Source organism: Echeneis naucrates, chromosome 3, assembly GCF_900963305.1.
Source record: "Echeneis naucrates chromosome 3, fEcheNa1.1, whole genome shotgun sequence".
NCBI lineage: Eukaryota > Metazoa > Chordata > Actinopteri > Carangiformes > Echeneidae > Echeneis > Echeneis naucrates.
In genome coordinates, this window is record NC_042513.1 from 7,741,924 (window position 1) to 7,755,717 (window position 13,794).

Genomic DNA, 13,794 nt, shown 5'->3' on the forward strand with positions numbered 1-13,794 from the left:
TTCCAGAGTAGAAGAGCTGAAAAGAAACGTCCTCTGTTGGTTAGCATGGAAACTGTATAGCCCTGAATTGCTTTATCACTTTGATAGCCGCCCACTGCAGCCTCCAGTTTGCCCTGCAGACATAGCACTGTTCACAGTGCACATTAGTCTTGTAAATGCACGACTGAAGCTCTTGTCAAGTGACGACTGCAGCCACTCCTAGCAAGAGCCACATGTGGCAACAAGAAAACATTCAAATAGCCACTTCAGGCTCCAGAGAAATTTGCTGTGAGGCTTCCAATGAAAAAAAATGTTGTATATCTTAAAGCTGGGGCAAGATTATGGTTATGCTTCTGTCTGCCATTAAATACCAGGGGTTTGTTTCATTCACTCCGACTAGAATTATATATTTATTGTTATTATATTCTTTATGATTATTATTTTCAAGTCAATATTAAAAATGAACTGTCCATCCTTATGCTATGTTTCAAGGAATTGGGTGTCATGTGTCACGACCAATTGTCCTTCTCCGAACATGCTGGATCAGTAGCTCAGGAATATCAGGCCTTACCTCACCTGCTAGGCCAAACGGCCCTCAGTCCAGGCGTTGGTTATCTCTGTTGTTGTGCTCAGTCCATCCCTTATGGTTTAGTATGCAGCCGCCCATCTGGTCTTCAATCGGCACAGAAGAGCACGCAGTGGCCAACAGTGGCTGCTGTCAGCTGATGCGGTCTTTTTTCAGCTCCTGATAGAAGGAGTGGATGGAGACCCGTGCTGGTGCTAAAAGGAGGGGCAGTAAAGAAGTTTATTACTACTGAATAATAATCCTAAATAAATGATACTGATATTCATCAGCTCACCTGAAGTATGGCCACATTTGATTATTATTGTTCTGAGTCTGCTGGCCAGTTGAACAACTCAAACTAATTTCATTACTGTTTTTATGTGTTAGGGGAGGAAAACAATGTCAACAAGAAGCATGTGAAATATAATAACAGAGCAAATGTAGCAAGGTAAGACTCTCCAGAGGGAGAAAAGAAAAGAAAAAAAAAAAAAATCAGATATTAGTCGGAAAGAGAAAAGAACTACTTGCTACCTAAATTTCATGTAATTTTCAGTGGGAAAAAAACAAATAAACAAAAAACTGCACACTATCATACTACTATAATCAACTTATATGCAGTATTTCAGTGCCACACCTTTATTGGGAAAAATGCTTTTATGACTTTGCTACTTTACATTAAATCATACTACTCCTATACACCCACCCATGGGGGTAAGAAGTATTGAAAATGTGGGCGGGATTGATCGGTGGAGGGAAATGGGAGTGTGCAGGGTGGGGGATCTTTACTTTCAGGGCACTTTTGCATCGTTTTAGCAGCTCCAGGAGAATAATAAAATTCCAAGGACAGATTTCTTTAGGTATCTTCAGGTCTGACATTCTGCTAAAAGACATCTCCACGACTTTGAAAATGCTGAGCCAGATAAGATAGATCTCTGCTTTAGCAAGAGTTTATTAGATAAGCATGCCATTTCATATTTATATGGTACATTACAAGATCATAACCAAGTGAATACACAACCAATTAAAATGAAGTGGTAGGAGGAGCTGGGGTTTGGAGATATCGGGAGTTCTGTGGAAGGGCATTGCAATTTGTTAACCAGACACCATTTAATACAGTTCAAAATCATTCACAGAGTACATCATTTAAAGGTGAATCTAACTGGATCTGTCACCCATCTGTGATAAATGCAATTACACAGAAGCCGATATACTGCACTGTTTTGTTGTGTGTCCAAGATTACAATGGTTCTGGTTGTAGATTTTTGACTTTTTAACAAAAATTTTGAAAGTGCTAATGAAGTGGAGCCTGTTATAATTTTATTTGGCGTCTCAGAAACTTCAAAAAAACCTCCTGAAAGTGCAATATTGCTTACTGTCTTAGGTTTTCTCTGTGCCAAGAAATTGATTTTGCAGCACTGGAAGGGGAAAGAACTCCCATCTTCTAGCCACTGGATAACGATACGAACAGATATCCTCCATCTCGAGAAAATCAGATATGGCTTAAGTGACAGACTGGAGGAATATGAGAAGATCTGGGGACCAATGATCACCTTTTGAAAGGGAAGGTGGAGTATTTGTCACTCATACAGCCTGAACATATATCACCACTGGGTAGCATACCTCACCTTAGGTGGGTGGGTTTATTTTCTTGTTTTAATATTATGATGATAACTTTTTATTATTATTATGTCTTTGTTTAAGTTCTGTCTATTGTCTACCGCATTACTGCTCTTTTACACTTTGTTCGATCGTCCTGTAATGTTAGTTCTAGAGTTAGTTCTACTCTTCTTTAATGTTCAGTGGTCACTTTCCAAAAATGCCATAGTTTGGAAGTCAATGAAGCGTTGATAGGAAGAAGAGTAGAACCACACATGACTGAATTCAATGACAGATCAATTCAGAATCATAAATGATTTACCTGCGAAAAGGAAACAAACAGGTAACTTCTAACAGGTAAGTTCTAGAGTTATTTCGTTATATATACATATATGGGGAAACTAAAGGACGTAAACCAAAGGAAGCCTTATTTTGCACAATTTGTTATACCTGTACCAAACCTGTCCTTCGCTTCCTAATAAAAATATTTGAAACAGAAAATGTGGGTGGGATAATCTAGGGGTGTGTGTGTGTGCGTGAGTAGTATGTGGGAGCAGTGAAAACATGAACTGGAGTTTCATTGATTTGGATATACTCTCCATAAACAGGTTGAGCGGCTTTGATAGCAAAGCCCCGACCCAGCAGTCTGAAAACAGCCCTGATTGGAGACGGATGTTCTAATTATCCCTGAGAGAAAAGTGAGCGGGTCCAAACTAATCTATTTATAATGGTAGCAATGCCCATGCACCCAAAGCACAAAGTTGGGATGTGCAGCGATTTGCCTTTCTGTTATTTCCAGCCATCACTCAGCTCTGCGCAGCCATCATTTAATTAGCCAACCCCCTAATTTGACCTTGGTGCAAATGGACAGTGTGAAAGGTACAATTACACAACAGTTGTAAGTCCTCAATCAGCTTATTAGAAGCAACCTGTTTGTTTCCTTTTCGCAGGTAAATCATTTATGATTCTGAATTGATCTGTGATTGAATTCAGTCGTGTGGTTCTACTCTTCTTCCTATCAACACTTGTTTCATTGACTTCCAAACTATGGCATTTTTGGAAAGTGACCACTGAACATTAAAGAAGAATGTGTGCAGTGCAACAATATATGTGCATATCATCAGCATACTCATCATTAGTGACTTCACACACGCAGGAAACATATAATGAAAAACACCTTTGATGGTTTCCTGTGTAAACTGGTTCCTCTTTGAGGATGGAAAAAAAAAAAAGAAAAACCTTTGAAGTGAAAACTGATCACAATGACAGGGCGTTCGATGAAATGAAATGCTGGAGCCGGCCTCAGCTTCTCAGTGTCACAGATAGGGTGTGAGCCATTTGTGTGGTAGAAGATGCCTGCAGTGGTTTGATTCCTGAGATGGGCTGAATGTTGCTGTGATTTAAACGAGTGGGAGACTAGCTGTTCCCTGAGCAAAGCTCAAGCTGACTCAGACTCAGAGGATACAATCAAGGAAACACATCAAAGTTTCAACTCTGGTGCTGCTCTGTTCACACGCATGTCCACTGTGTGAGTTTTGTATGCATACAAACACATTTATCCAGTCGATTACTAATTACACATGCATACTCCATAGCATGACTCATAATGAAAAACAATTAGGCCTCTCGTTATTGGCTTCAAATCAAACGCCACTTTGACTCTTATGCAGTGATGCCGCTTCCACCATCTGCAGTCGAACCACGCGTTGCTTTGTCTGACCTGACGTGGGGACCTCAGGGAGGACCGGCGGGCTCCCTGCCCACGCAAATGCCTGTAACTTCCCACCCTCCTTTTTGTCATCTATTTCAACTCCTCATTTACAACACAACCTTCCTGCTCCTATTAGTGGTGTAGTCATGCGTAGCACTGGTTGGGATATATTCCCATGCCTGGGCCCAAGTCCAGAACCAATGTGCTTTTCACCCTTGAATGGGGATGTGCGCGTGTGTGTGTATGTGTGTGTGTGCGCATGTGTGTGTGTGTGTGTGTGTGTAACCCCTAGTTATAATATTGTGGGAAATTTAGCATGTGTTCCTGGAACAAAACCCCCATCTTAGCCTTCTCAGCTTTGTCTATCCAAAATGAGTCCAGTTTGTCTCAAACCTTGTTGACATCAGACTGCAGGCGAGCCTGACACATCCATCCATATTGATGAGGCTATGCAGTCATTTATTTACTAGCTGATTTACATTGCAGAACAGGGAGGTCCTAAATCAAAGGGATTTCAAAACACTTTAAAAGATTTGCAAATTAGATGAGACAAGCTGTTTACTTCTCCAGCATGTTGTAGCTTTTGGCCCTAAATTTCATTTTAATCTTAATTCCTTCATTAGGCGACAGCGGGCATCGCTAATTTCGTGCAGGGTGCTAATGATCATTGCATGTTTGCGTGTAAGCTCATGTAGTACATATAGCCTAAAAACACACCTACACATGTTCCAGCATGTAAGCACACAGACCCGCAAATAATCTGTAGCGCTCCATATTAATCTCTCTCTTTCACTAAAATGTTCCCTACTTTTCTGGTTGACTCTGGTCTTGGGGAGGGCTGAGAATGCAGCCTAGCAGAGAAGAATGGCCTTTTTAGGAGGACTGCGTTTAGTCAGTTATCCTCGGCAGGTAGGGAGCAGGAGCTGGGTCTGTTGGAGGAAAAGACTTCGATCACAGACTCCTTCTGTGTAATGCAGATCTATTTATTAACAAGAAGACAGCAACAGGTGAGGTTGCAAAATAATTTTTGAAAATGACAATTACAGTTAAGACTTTTAATAAGAAAAAAAAGAAAAAGAAAAAAGATGTAATGTGTACACAACTTTTGGTTGCTCCAAACATGTCGATTGAAGATTGTGGCATTAAAGTTTTAATGGGACAAAAACAAACAAATAAACACCATGCCATCTGCCTTACAGCTGAAATATTTCTTATCCATATTGTTTTGGTGATGAAATTTCTATTTTTAGATAATGAGGTTCAACAGAATAATAATTTTGATTGTGGAGAAAAGCAAAACATTTACTAAATGTTTTAATATTTCAAATTGTTTGCAAGTATGTTGTATACAATAGTTCAAATTCTGCCTGATCATGTTGTATAAAATGAATTAATTGGAAATGAAAGTTTTGAATTGGAAGTTTGAAAAATGCAACCTGGAATAAGACTTAATGCTCAGATCTGTAGCTGACCCCTTGTATTTATTCTTTTCTTTTTATAGTAATTGCTGAGATCTGGAAAATAAATGAATGTGATTGGGGAGACAGAAATTGAAATCACGTATGTGTCCGTAGGAGCTGTTAGGCTGGGAGGCTGCTGCGGAAAAGCCCAGTTTTTCTTTGCCAACAGCTTGCATGAGTGTGCTCCAGGTGATTTGTACAGCCTGTGGCTTGCCTAGCTGCATGCTCATCAACTCGGTGACAAAGTTCAATAAGCCAGACTCCCCACACCATTCCCCTTGTCTTCACCACTGTTCACACCGTCTGTGACTCCACACACACAGCAGGTGCTCGTGTTAGCGCAGAAGTAAATGTCAGCACAGTAATTTGAAGATACTCAGTCTTCTGGTCTAATTTGGGAGCTTGCTGCAGTGAGTTTTGGCGTAAACTGGACCTGAGTAGTTGTTTACTAGTCCGCAGCTGTTGGCAGTTTACCATAGCACTTGCTCTGGCAGCAGTCTGCATATGCTGTCCATCGGACATCATAACCCCCCCCACCCTCTGAAGGACAATGATGTCAAGCTCAAGTAACAAGGACATCTCAGAAATCTACGTTATGCAGCCATAGCACCAGCAGCAGTCGAAGGGATGTATATTAAGACTAAAATATTTAACAAGGCAGCGCGGCGGCATAGTAGTTGGTGCTGTTGCCCCGCAGCAAGAAGGTCACGGAACCTGGGCTTTCTATAATTATTAAAGTATTTATTGATTTGTAATAATGTAACTCTGCTTTGTCCCATTAAACCAGGAGAAGTGTTTTAAAGAATATAAATTCCTTAAACTTTTGAAATATTCATTAATTCCTTCAAGTGGGGGCTGCTGGAGCCAATCCCAGCTCACTCTGGGTGAGGGTGGGGTCACCCTGGACAGGTCCCCAGTCCATCACAGGACCAACAACCACCCACACTCGGACGTAAGGACAGTTTAGAGTCACCTGTTAACCCAAACATGATGTCTCTGGGCAGTGGGAGGAAACCCATGCAGGCACGAGGAGAACATGCAAACTCCACACAGAAAGGCCCCAGGCCGGGAACTGAACCTGTGATCCTCTTATTGTGGGGCCACAGGGCTGACCACTATGCCACTGTGCTGACCTGCTACATTACTTATTACTATTTATGTTCATTAGAAAAATTATAAAAAAAAAAAAAAAAAAAAAAGCATCGTGTTGTTCCAAGATGTCCTGAGTTTTGAATAATCAATCATAGATTTGTAATTTTACCACTTTTACATTGAATGGGAACTATACTTTAGGCCATCAAACACTGCTATTTATTTTCTATTCTCACTGTTGCCTGATTTTAAGTAGTTGTCTGATTACTGATGTATTTTAATTGACAGCTCATTGTGAATTTTCTCATGATTTTCTAAGTGTTTACAGTGTATTAATTGGTGCGGGCTGCGACTGCACAGTAATTATATTTGCCTGTGCGACTAAGGATTATAGGATGTGGGCTTTATTTGCATCTGCAATGCACAATGTGTCTGTTTTTACTTACATCTTGCATAAGCTTATGCGCATTAGGTCGTGTGTGTCTGTGTTCTAAACAAGGACAGCAGTTAGCTGAAGTACAAAACCTTTTCTCTCATTAGGCTCACAAAACAGGATAATGATTCCCCTGAGAATCTGTCTCCATTGCTCTGGTTGCCATGTCACACTCTGCATCACCATCACCATGGTGATCAAAGGAAGATGAGCGCACTTTTGTTGCTGCCAACAAAGCACGACTGTACAGAGTGCGTTTACAGTTGTCACTCCGCTCAGTGCCAGAGCCCTTTGGGAATCTACGATGTACTGCAACAACGTTAGAAAAACTTAAAAGTACACCCAATCCTTGTCTGAGGCTGTCACTCTGTCACAGACATGCACACTCTATCGATCACAAAATTTTCATTTTACAGATCAAAATCAACTGGAATTACTTTTTTTGGTTATTGTATTGTTCAACGCAGTTTGCGTTCCTTCTTCTTTTCTATCAGAAAACTTAAACTGTTCAAAATTTAAAAAGCTTAACTTGTTTATGATGTAGACATTGTTGCTTGACCGTAATTACTCATCAAAAATCAGGAAATCAGATAAAGATGATGGTCTTCTCCGCCTTTCCACCGCTGCTCTGTCTATTTATAGTCTGTTTTTGACCACATGCTGGGCTGGAGTTTGTGTCCACTTCTGAAACCAAACTTATGAAACTATCAAGGAAATGAAAAATAAAGCAAAAAGCACAAATTTGTTGTGACTACAGGTGAATGAGCATGCCAATGGTGCCATCCACGAAATACTATTCAGCTGTTTGAAAAGGGAATAAATCAGCACTTTGGTACAGATTCTGAGACATATCCAATATCTGTTGAGGTATTTTGCATTATTATCAATTTTTTTTGTTGTTGTTGTTGTTGCTGTTGTTTGATAAGTGGCGAGGAATGACTTTTTCATCATTAATTTCTTTTAACAACAAAAACATCAACAAGCACCTCAGCCAGAGGAAACAACAAAGACAAAGAACAGAGAGAGGGCAAAAATTTACACCGGTGTAATGCAACAGTGATCAAAGAAACAACACAGACAATACGCACAAAAACACACTGGCGGTGACAGATGGAGGTAGCCCCAGAAAAGACAAGGGAGGGCAACGCGGAGCTGCAAGAGAAACCGCTAGCCAGGAATGAGGGAGGAATTATAAAGATGGTGGGAAGAATTATTTGATGGAAGTATATTTTTCAGTCGTAACTATAAGCGTTTTGCACAGATGCTAACATTTCATCTGAGGTCAGTCCGGTTTGATCTATAAATGGGGGAGAACAGTGAAAGGATAACATATCCCTGACAGCATCTGTGTGTTGGTTTACCGCCATTACTGTCTCCTCTTGGATCTGAGCCTGACAAGGTGACTCAGCTTCCACTGCACACCAAACAGTTCTGTCGAACTGTGCCAAACAAAGCCAAGTAAAAAAGAAACAACACACACACACAAAAGAGAGACAGAACTTCAGGATTTCTGGATGGATGGTTAATGCTCACTTTTACTTTTAAGGCTTAAACATATAGTGGATGTTCTATCCAACAGATGTACAGTACCTTCATTTTAGTTGGTTGGTTGGTTGTTGAGTCTACATTGTGATAAAACCATCTCCCACTCAGTCGTCCTATCTAGAAAAACCACACCAGGATCGAGGGATGGACAACGACAGTCTTCCTGGACTTTCCCCACAACAGTAACCGACACCATCAGCAGTAGATTAGGAGATAATTGTGCCGAGCACCCTGAGAAGAGAAGAGAAGTAATTTTTCAACCATGAAATTCCACAGGACGATGTTCCAGGCTGGTATAATTACAGCTGTGCTCACTTTGACTCTCTGGGAAAAGAAATTGTGACAAATCTGTTGATCTGCTTTGTATTCCCACACCACCTCCCCTCCCTCACCAAATCCTCAGACACATTTTTAACTTCATCTCCAATCAAATAAGCCCAGATTGCAATCTGCTCCACAATTTGTTTTGCTCCACTTTATTAGGCCCATAGACAAACCTCATGGCTGGAACACAGGCCTGTGAGTAATGAGGGCTCAGCATAAGATCCTGCCATCCTGATGCTCTCCTTCTCTCAATTTCTTGACTCGATGACTTTAGCTGGTCATTTTCCTGCTGTCCTTTCAAGAGGAAGAGGCAACACACACACACACACAGATGCTGGAACGAGATGTTATCTTTTTTCTTTCATTCTTTTTTTTTTTTTTTTTTAGATCTTGCAAGGAAGCAGGCAGTTCAAGAAAATGTATTGTTGATAGGTAGGCATCTAAAAGTTCGTACTTCTGAGCTGGAGAAAATGGATTCGGGCTAATTACAATTAGACAAAGTGCTCTTACACACACAAAACCTTGCAGAGTTTTTTGTAAATCGGAGAATACACTGTACATTTCTGCAAAAGACTAAGGCTGACATAACTCATTCTTTGTTTTGGGTGTACAGTTAAGAACCTGAATCGTTTTTTAGTCACATTAACAGCATGGTATGTTTATAGAAAAGTTATGTTAGGAAAAAGAAAAAACACACAATATTCAAAATCACAGTAACGGATGACGCTGAGGTTTTACAAAAAACTGATATGCTGCAGAGGATGTCTTGCAGAAACGGTTCGATTAGAAAAGCAACCTGCTAAAGCTTAACCAAGGCTACCAGGAAGGCGGGGCCTTGGTCTCCCAGATTTGCTGAGTGGATCTATGAGGAGGTGTTCGTCTTGGGCTCTGCTGCAGACAGACAGTTGTAGGCCTCCCTCAGAGGGTTACCTGTGAGGCAGATCTCCCTTTCACCTCCACCTGACAACTCTGTCATTGTCTAGATTGTGAGTCCAGGAGGTTTTTTTTTTAGGCTTTATCTCCTATACATCCATGTCTGATTTATGCTTTACACGAGGCTTATGCTCGGCAAAGTGACTTTTTATGTCATGTTTAATTCATTAAAGTGAGTGATTAAGTTTCACATATGGTCCTCAAAACCTCAGTCAGGTGTAAATTTTATTTTGACACTGAAACTAAAATAAATTGGAACTTTTATTGTGCGTGTGCAGAGCTGATTCATGAATCCTGAAAAGAGTTAGCTTATCATGGAGGCCTCGTGACAATACATGATATGCAAATAACTACACCACATTTTGGTAGAGTCCAATGAATAGTTTTGAAGTGAGTAAGCAGATACAGGCAGATACAAAGCTCAGTCCTGGGCAGTGAATTAAAATAGTTTTCAGAAAGCTCCCAAGAGTCACCACTGATGTTCTACTTGGTGCTCTCTGAGCAGCACTACGAAAGAGATGAATAGTCCAAAGCAGCAGTGAAGTTTGTAGTTCAGTGGGTGTCTGAATCTGCACACATTCACATATTCCTCAGCCTATACATCCAGTCACACAGGACATCCATACAGACGAGTCAAGGACCTGAAATTTACATCATCCTGATGCAAGCAGATGTGAAGAGCAGAGAGCTTGAAGGACCTAAATCATCACTAGGGAGAATTTGTACACAGGTGATCATAATTCAACACAGCTCAGATGATGAGCTGCAGAATTCCTCATGAAGCGTTGATCAAAGTGTTGGTTTTTAAGCTTGTGCTCATGTGCTAGCTCCAAACCTTCAGCAAATAAAGACATTTTCAATGTTGTCAGGTGTTCCAATGATTTTGTAGCCCTCAGTTTTGGATCAATGACAATTACAATCAGATGCAGCAAGGATGCACTGTGTCCCTGCTTACTGTGGTGAATGTGAAAGTAAGTGACAATACCCAGGAGGGGGAAAACAAAAACAACAGCAAAACAAAACAAAACCCCAAAACATAATTCACTTTATTTTATTGTAAATGCATCCATAAAAATGAGTGAATCGAGACACAACAAAAAAGTTTAAGATATGAGGAATTTCTGCAGGAATGTGGAACAAAAAATTCCAAGTTAACCAAGTGCTAACCTGCGAATTGGTGAACTCCCTGATATTGACTCGCTCTCGGTGTTAGAAATCCTCTCATTACTAATGACAGTGACGAAACAGTCTGGGAAAGAATATGTGACTTATTGCATATTTCTCTGTTAGGGAAGAAATTATGTGTGCATATATCCGTGCGTGAGTTTATAGTATAAGTGAAAGCAGCCATTTTTTTTTTTTATGGTAAATACAAACGACATTAAAGCTTTTTTTAGTATATATAAAAGACATCCTATTGCCGCTTAAGGAATGAAAAAGGAGAAAAAAGTGAAAACAGAAAACAATAAAATGCCAAAGGGGTACATACTAATGCAAGGTTGAAACCCCTTTAATTTTACGTGAATAATAACATGCACGTGAAAATAACGTGGAATCAAAAGATAAAATGAAAGTAGGACAAGAGAGAGGGCAAAGTTTTAAAATAACTGCTAGAAGCACTTTAGAGAATGTGAAGGAAAACATGATATAATGTTCATTAAATATTGCATATTTTTGGATTACAAAAAAAGTGCATTGTTTACTTTTTTACGATTATATAAATGATAGCCAAATATTTTTGGCAGTGTCTTTGCAGGACCATGTAGAGACTCTGCTGAATCAATTTGGCTGTTTGTTTTTTTTTTTTGTTTGTTTGTTTTTTTTTATTTATTTATGCTTTGTTTTTAGCATTTAGTCTTTTGATCCAATCAGCGTATTTGTATATTTGTCTCTATTTGTCGAACCTCTGGGGACATTGTGTGTGCCAAATGTGACCGTTCTTGTTGCGTTACCTGCCAAAATTTTCTCTCAGCGCAATCAAGTGTTACAAGATAGCTTCCAAATGAATGAAATGCTTCAAATAAAAAGGTTTTTGTGAAGCTTTTAAAAAAGTCTTTCTTTCCCTCGTTAATTTAAATACTTATTAACTTTCTGTAAATATAACTAAATTTTCTTATTGTTTACAAAACTGATGAGATCTTTTTGGTCACATTCCGAACGTGTTTAGATGTGTGAGGACAGACTACCTGTAAGTGGAGCATATTTCAGAGTAGAAATACAGATCATAGCGCCCTGAGTCTGGCCAGCAGAGCCTCAACATCTGGCTCTCCATTGGTACTGCAGCTGCTGACGGCAGGACCAGTGGAGGGCGACTGGAGAGCTGCAGGCTCTGCTTCAAACTCCATCTCTCTCTCTGCGACTTTAACTGTTTCTCTCTCCGCCACTCTCTCTCTGTCCGCTCCGTGACTGTGACTTGGGGTGTTCCTGTACTTGCGGCCCGACTCAGAACACGCCGCAGTCTTCGCCCTGGCTGCAGATGGATGGCCCTCTGACTCGTCATGGGCCTCCTTAGAGGGGGCAGCTTTCACCATCACTGAACTCAGATTCATATTCTGCCGAGAGCGAGACCTTTGCAAGTGTGCCTTGTTTTCTGTGAGTGAAAAACAGACAATAGAGTGAGCAGAGCTGTGCCAGAGAGAGAAGAGAGAAAAACGTTGATGCATAAGTGACTAGGGCTGCAACTAACGATCACTTGATTAATCATTCAATCCATTATAATGTGCAACCAGCATTTCTTGATATCGTAACAAGGCTTCCCGTTGGTCTTTCTCATTCTATCCCTCTTCCTGTTTGTTGGCAGTCAGCCGTTAGCTTAATGGTGCTTTACTGCCACGCCGGCAGTGGTTGGCTTTCTTTCCCCATGTTAAAACCATTACCACTGTATTTCTGTGTATAATGATGTTGACCGAACCAATCGATTATTAAAATAGAAACTATTTCAGTTCATTGATGATTTTAATTGATTTAATCTATTGGTTGTTGCAGCCCTATAAATGACTGATAAATGGATAACAAATAAATTAGAAGCGGCAGGGAGAGGTGCAGAAAGTGTAAAGTAAATAAATAAATAAATAAATAAGCAAATGAATGAATAGAAACAAGTCTGTCAATCAAACTGCAGCAAACACAAAATGACCATTTATTAGAAATCACTGGAAAATACCAAAAAGCTGTTTTGTTAGTAAATGCAAATGAAAAACAGTGCAGGGATACAGTACACACATGAGCACCCTGTAGACACTGTTGGTCTGCATCAAAACACACACGGACACAAACCATGGCAGTGCGCACTGTGTATACACACACTGATGAGGATAAATTTTCTGCAGCACAATGTGGCATGTGGCCAGCTCAATATGATGAAATGGATATGGCTGATCAACTGCAACAGAAACTCAATAACATTGTGTGCCGCCCTTTTCCAATCTCCCAGTCTTTTTCCCTTTCTCTTACATGACACCCTCCCACCCAGCTCCACCATCATCATCATCCATTCTCCTTCCTCCGCTTTTCATCTAAGCTCTCTCCTTGCACAGCAGTCCTCTTCATCTTTCTTATTTCTCATACCCAAGGCTCCCCCGCACCCACCCATCCACCGTTCTCTCTCCACAGCCCTCCCCCCACCCTGGTTTCCGACTTAAAACACACAGCCAGACAGAGAGCGGAACAGAGCAACGGCCCAGACCAGACCTACATTCTGAATTATAATCCCTCTGAGTAGATCTTAGACTTCATCATCAGTATATGTGCGCTGGAAGGAGAGGGTATATCCATATTCATGTGACCTTGAGCGTGAGGCGGAGAGGAGTGGCGTGAGGAAAGACACCGCTGCATTCAAAGTTTCCTGAGCCTGAAATGTCTGGCAAACAGGAGTCAAACACAGCAGAGCAGAACAGAGCGACCCGCTCTGTCAGCCAATCGGTAATGAGTTTGGAGCGTGGCCAGTCAGTCATGACAGTGTGTTTTATGGGCTGTGCTAATGAATGACAAGTAATGTCCCTGAGCGCAACCTCTGATAAATAAATAAAGATAAAAGGAGGAAAAAGAGCAGACAAGAAGGAACTGGCTGCAAAATTGAGCAAAGAAAGTCAGGGATCACACATACACGCACACGCACACGCACACACACACAAAGAAGAACAGCCACACTACATTT

At 40.7% G+C, this 13,794-nt stretch overlaps 1 protein-coding gene across 5 annotated transcripts in view; it reads right to left on the reverse strand.

Moving 5' to 3' along the window:
• Positions 1–8,960: 8,960 nt before the first annotated feature.
• LOC115040701 (protein diaphanous homolog 3-like) overlaps positions 8,961–13,794 on the reverse strand; it is a 146,548-nt gene continuing 141,714 nt past the window's right edge. For 3 of the 5 annotated variants that reach the window (XM_029497659.1, XM_029497660.1, XM_029497657.1), the window contains one exon: positions 11,422–12,228. In XM_029497659.1, the coding sequence (XP_029353519.1) occupies positions 11,861–12,228 (368 nt within the window). In that variant the 3' untranslated portion in view covers positions 11,422–11,860. Of the gene's footprint in view, positions 8,995–11,421; positions 12,229–13,794 lie in introns of those variants that run through there. The other 2 variants (XM_029497661.1, XM_029497658.1) reach the window with 2 other exon arrangements.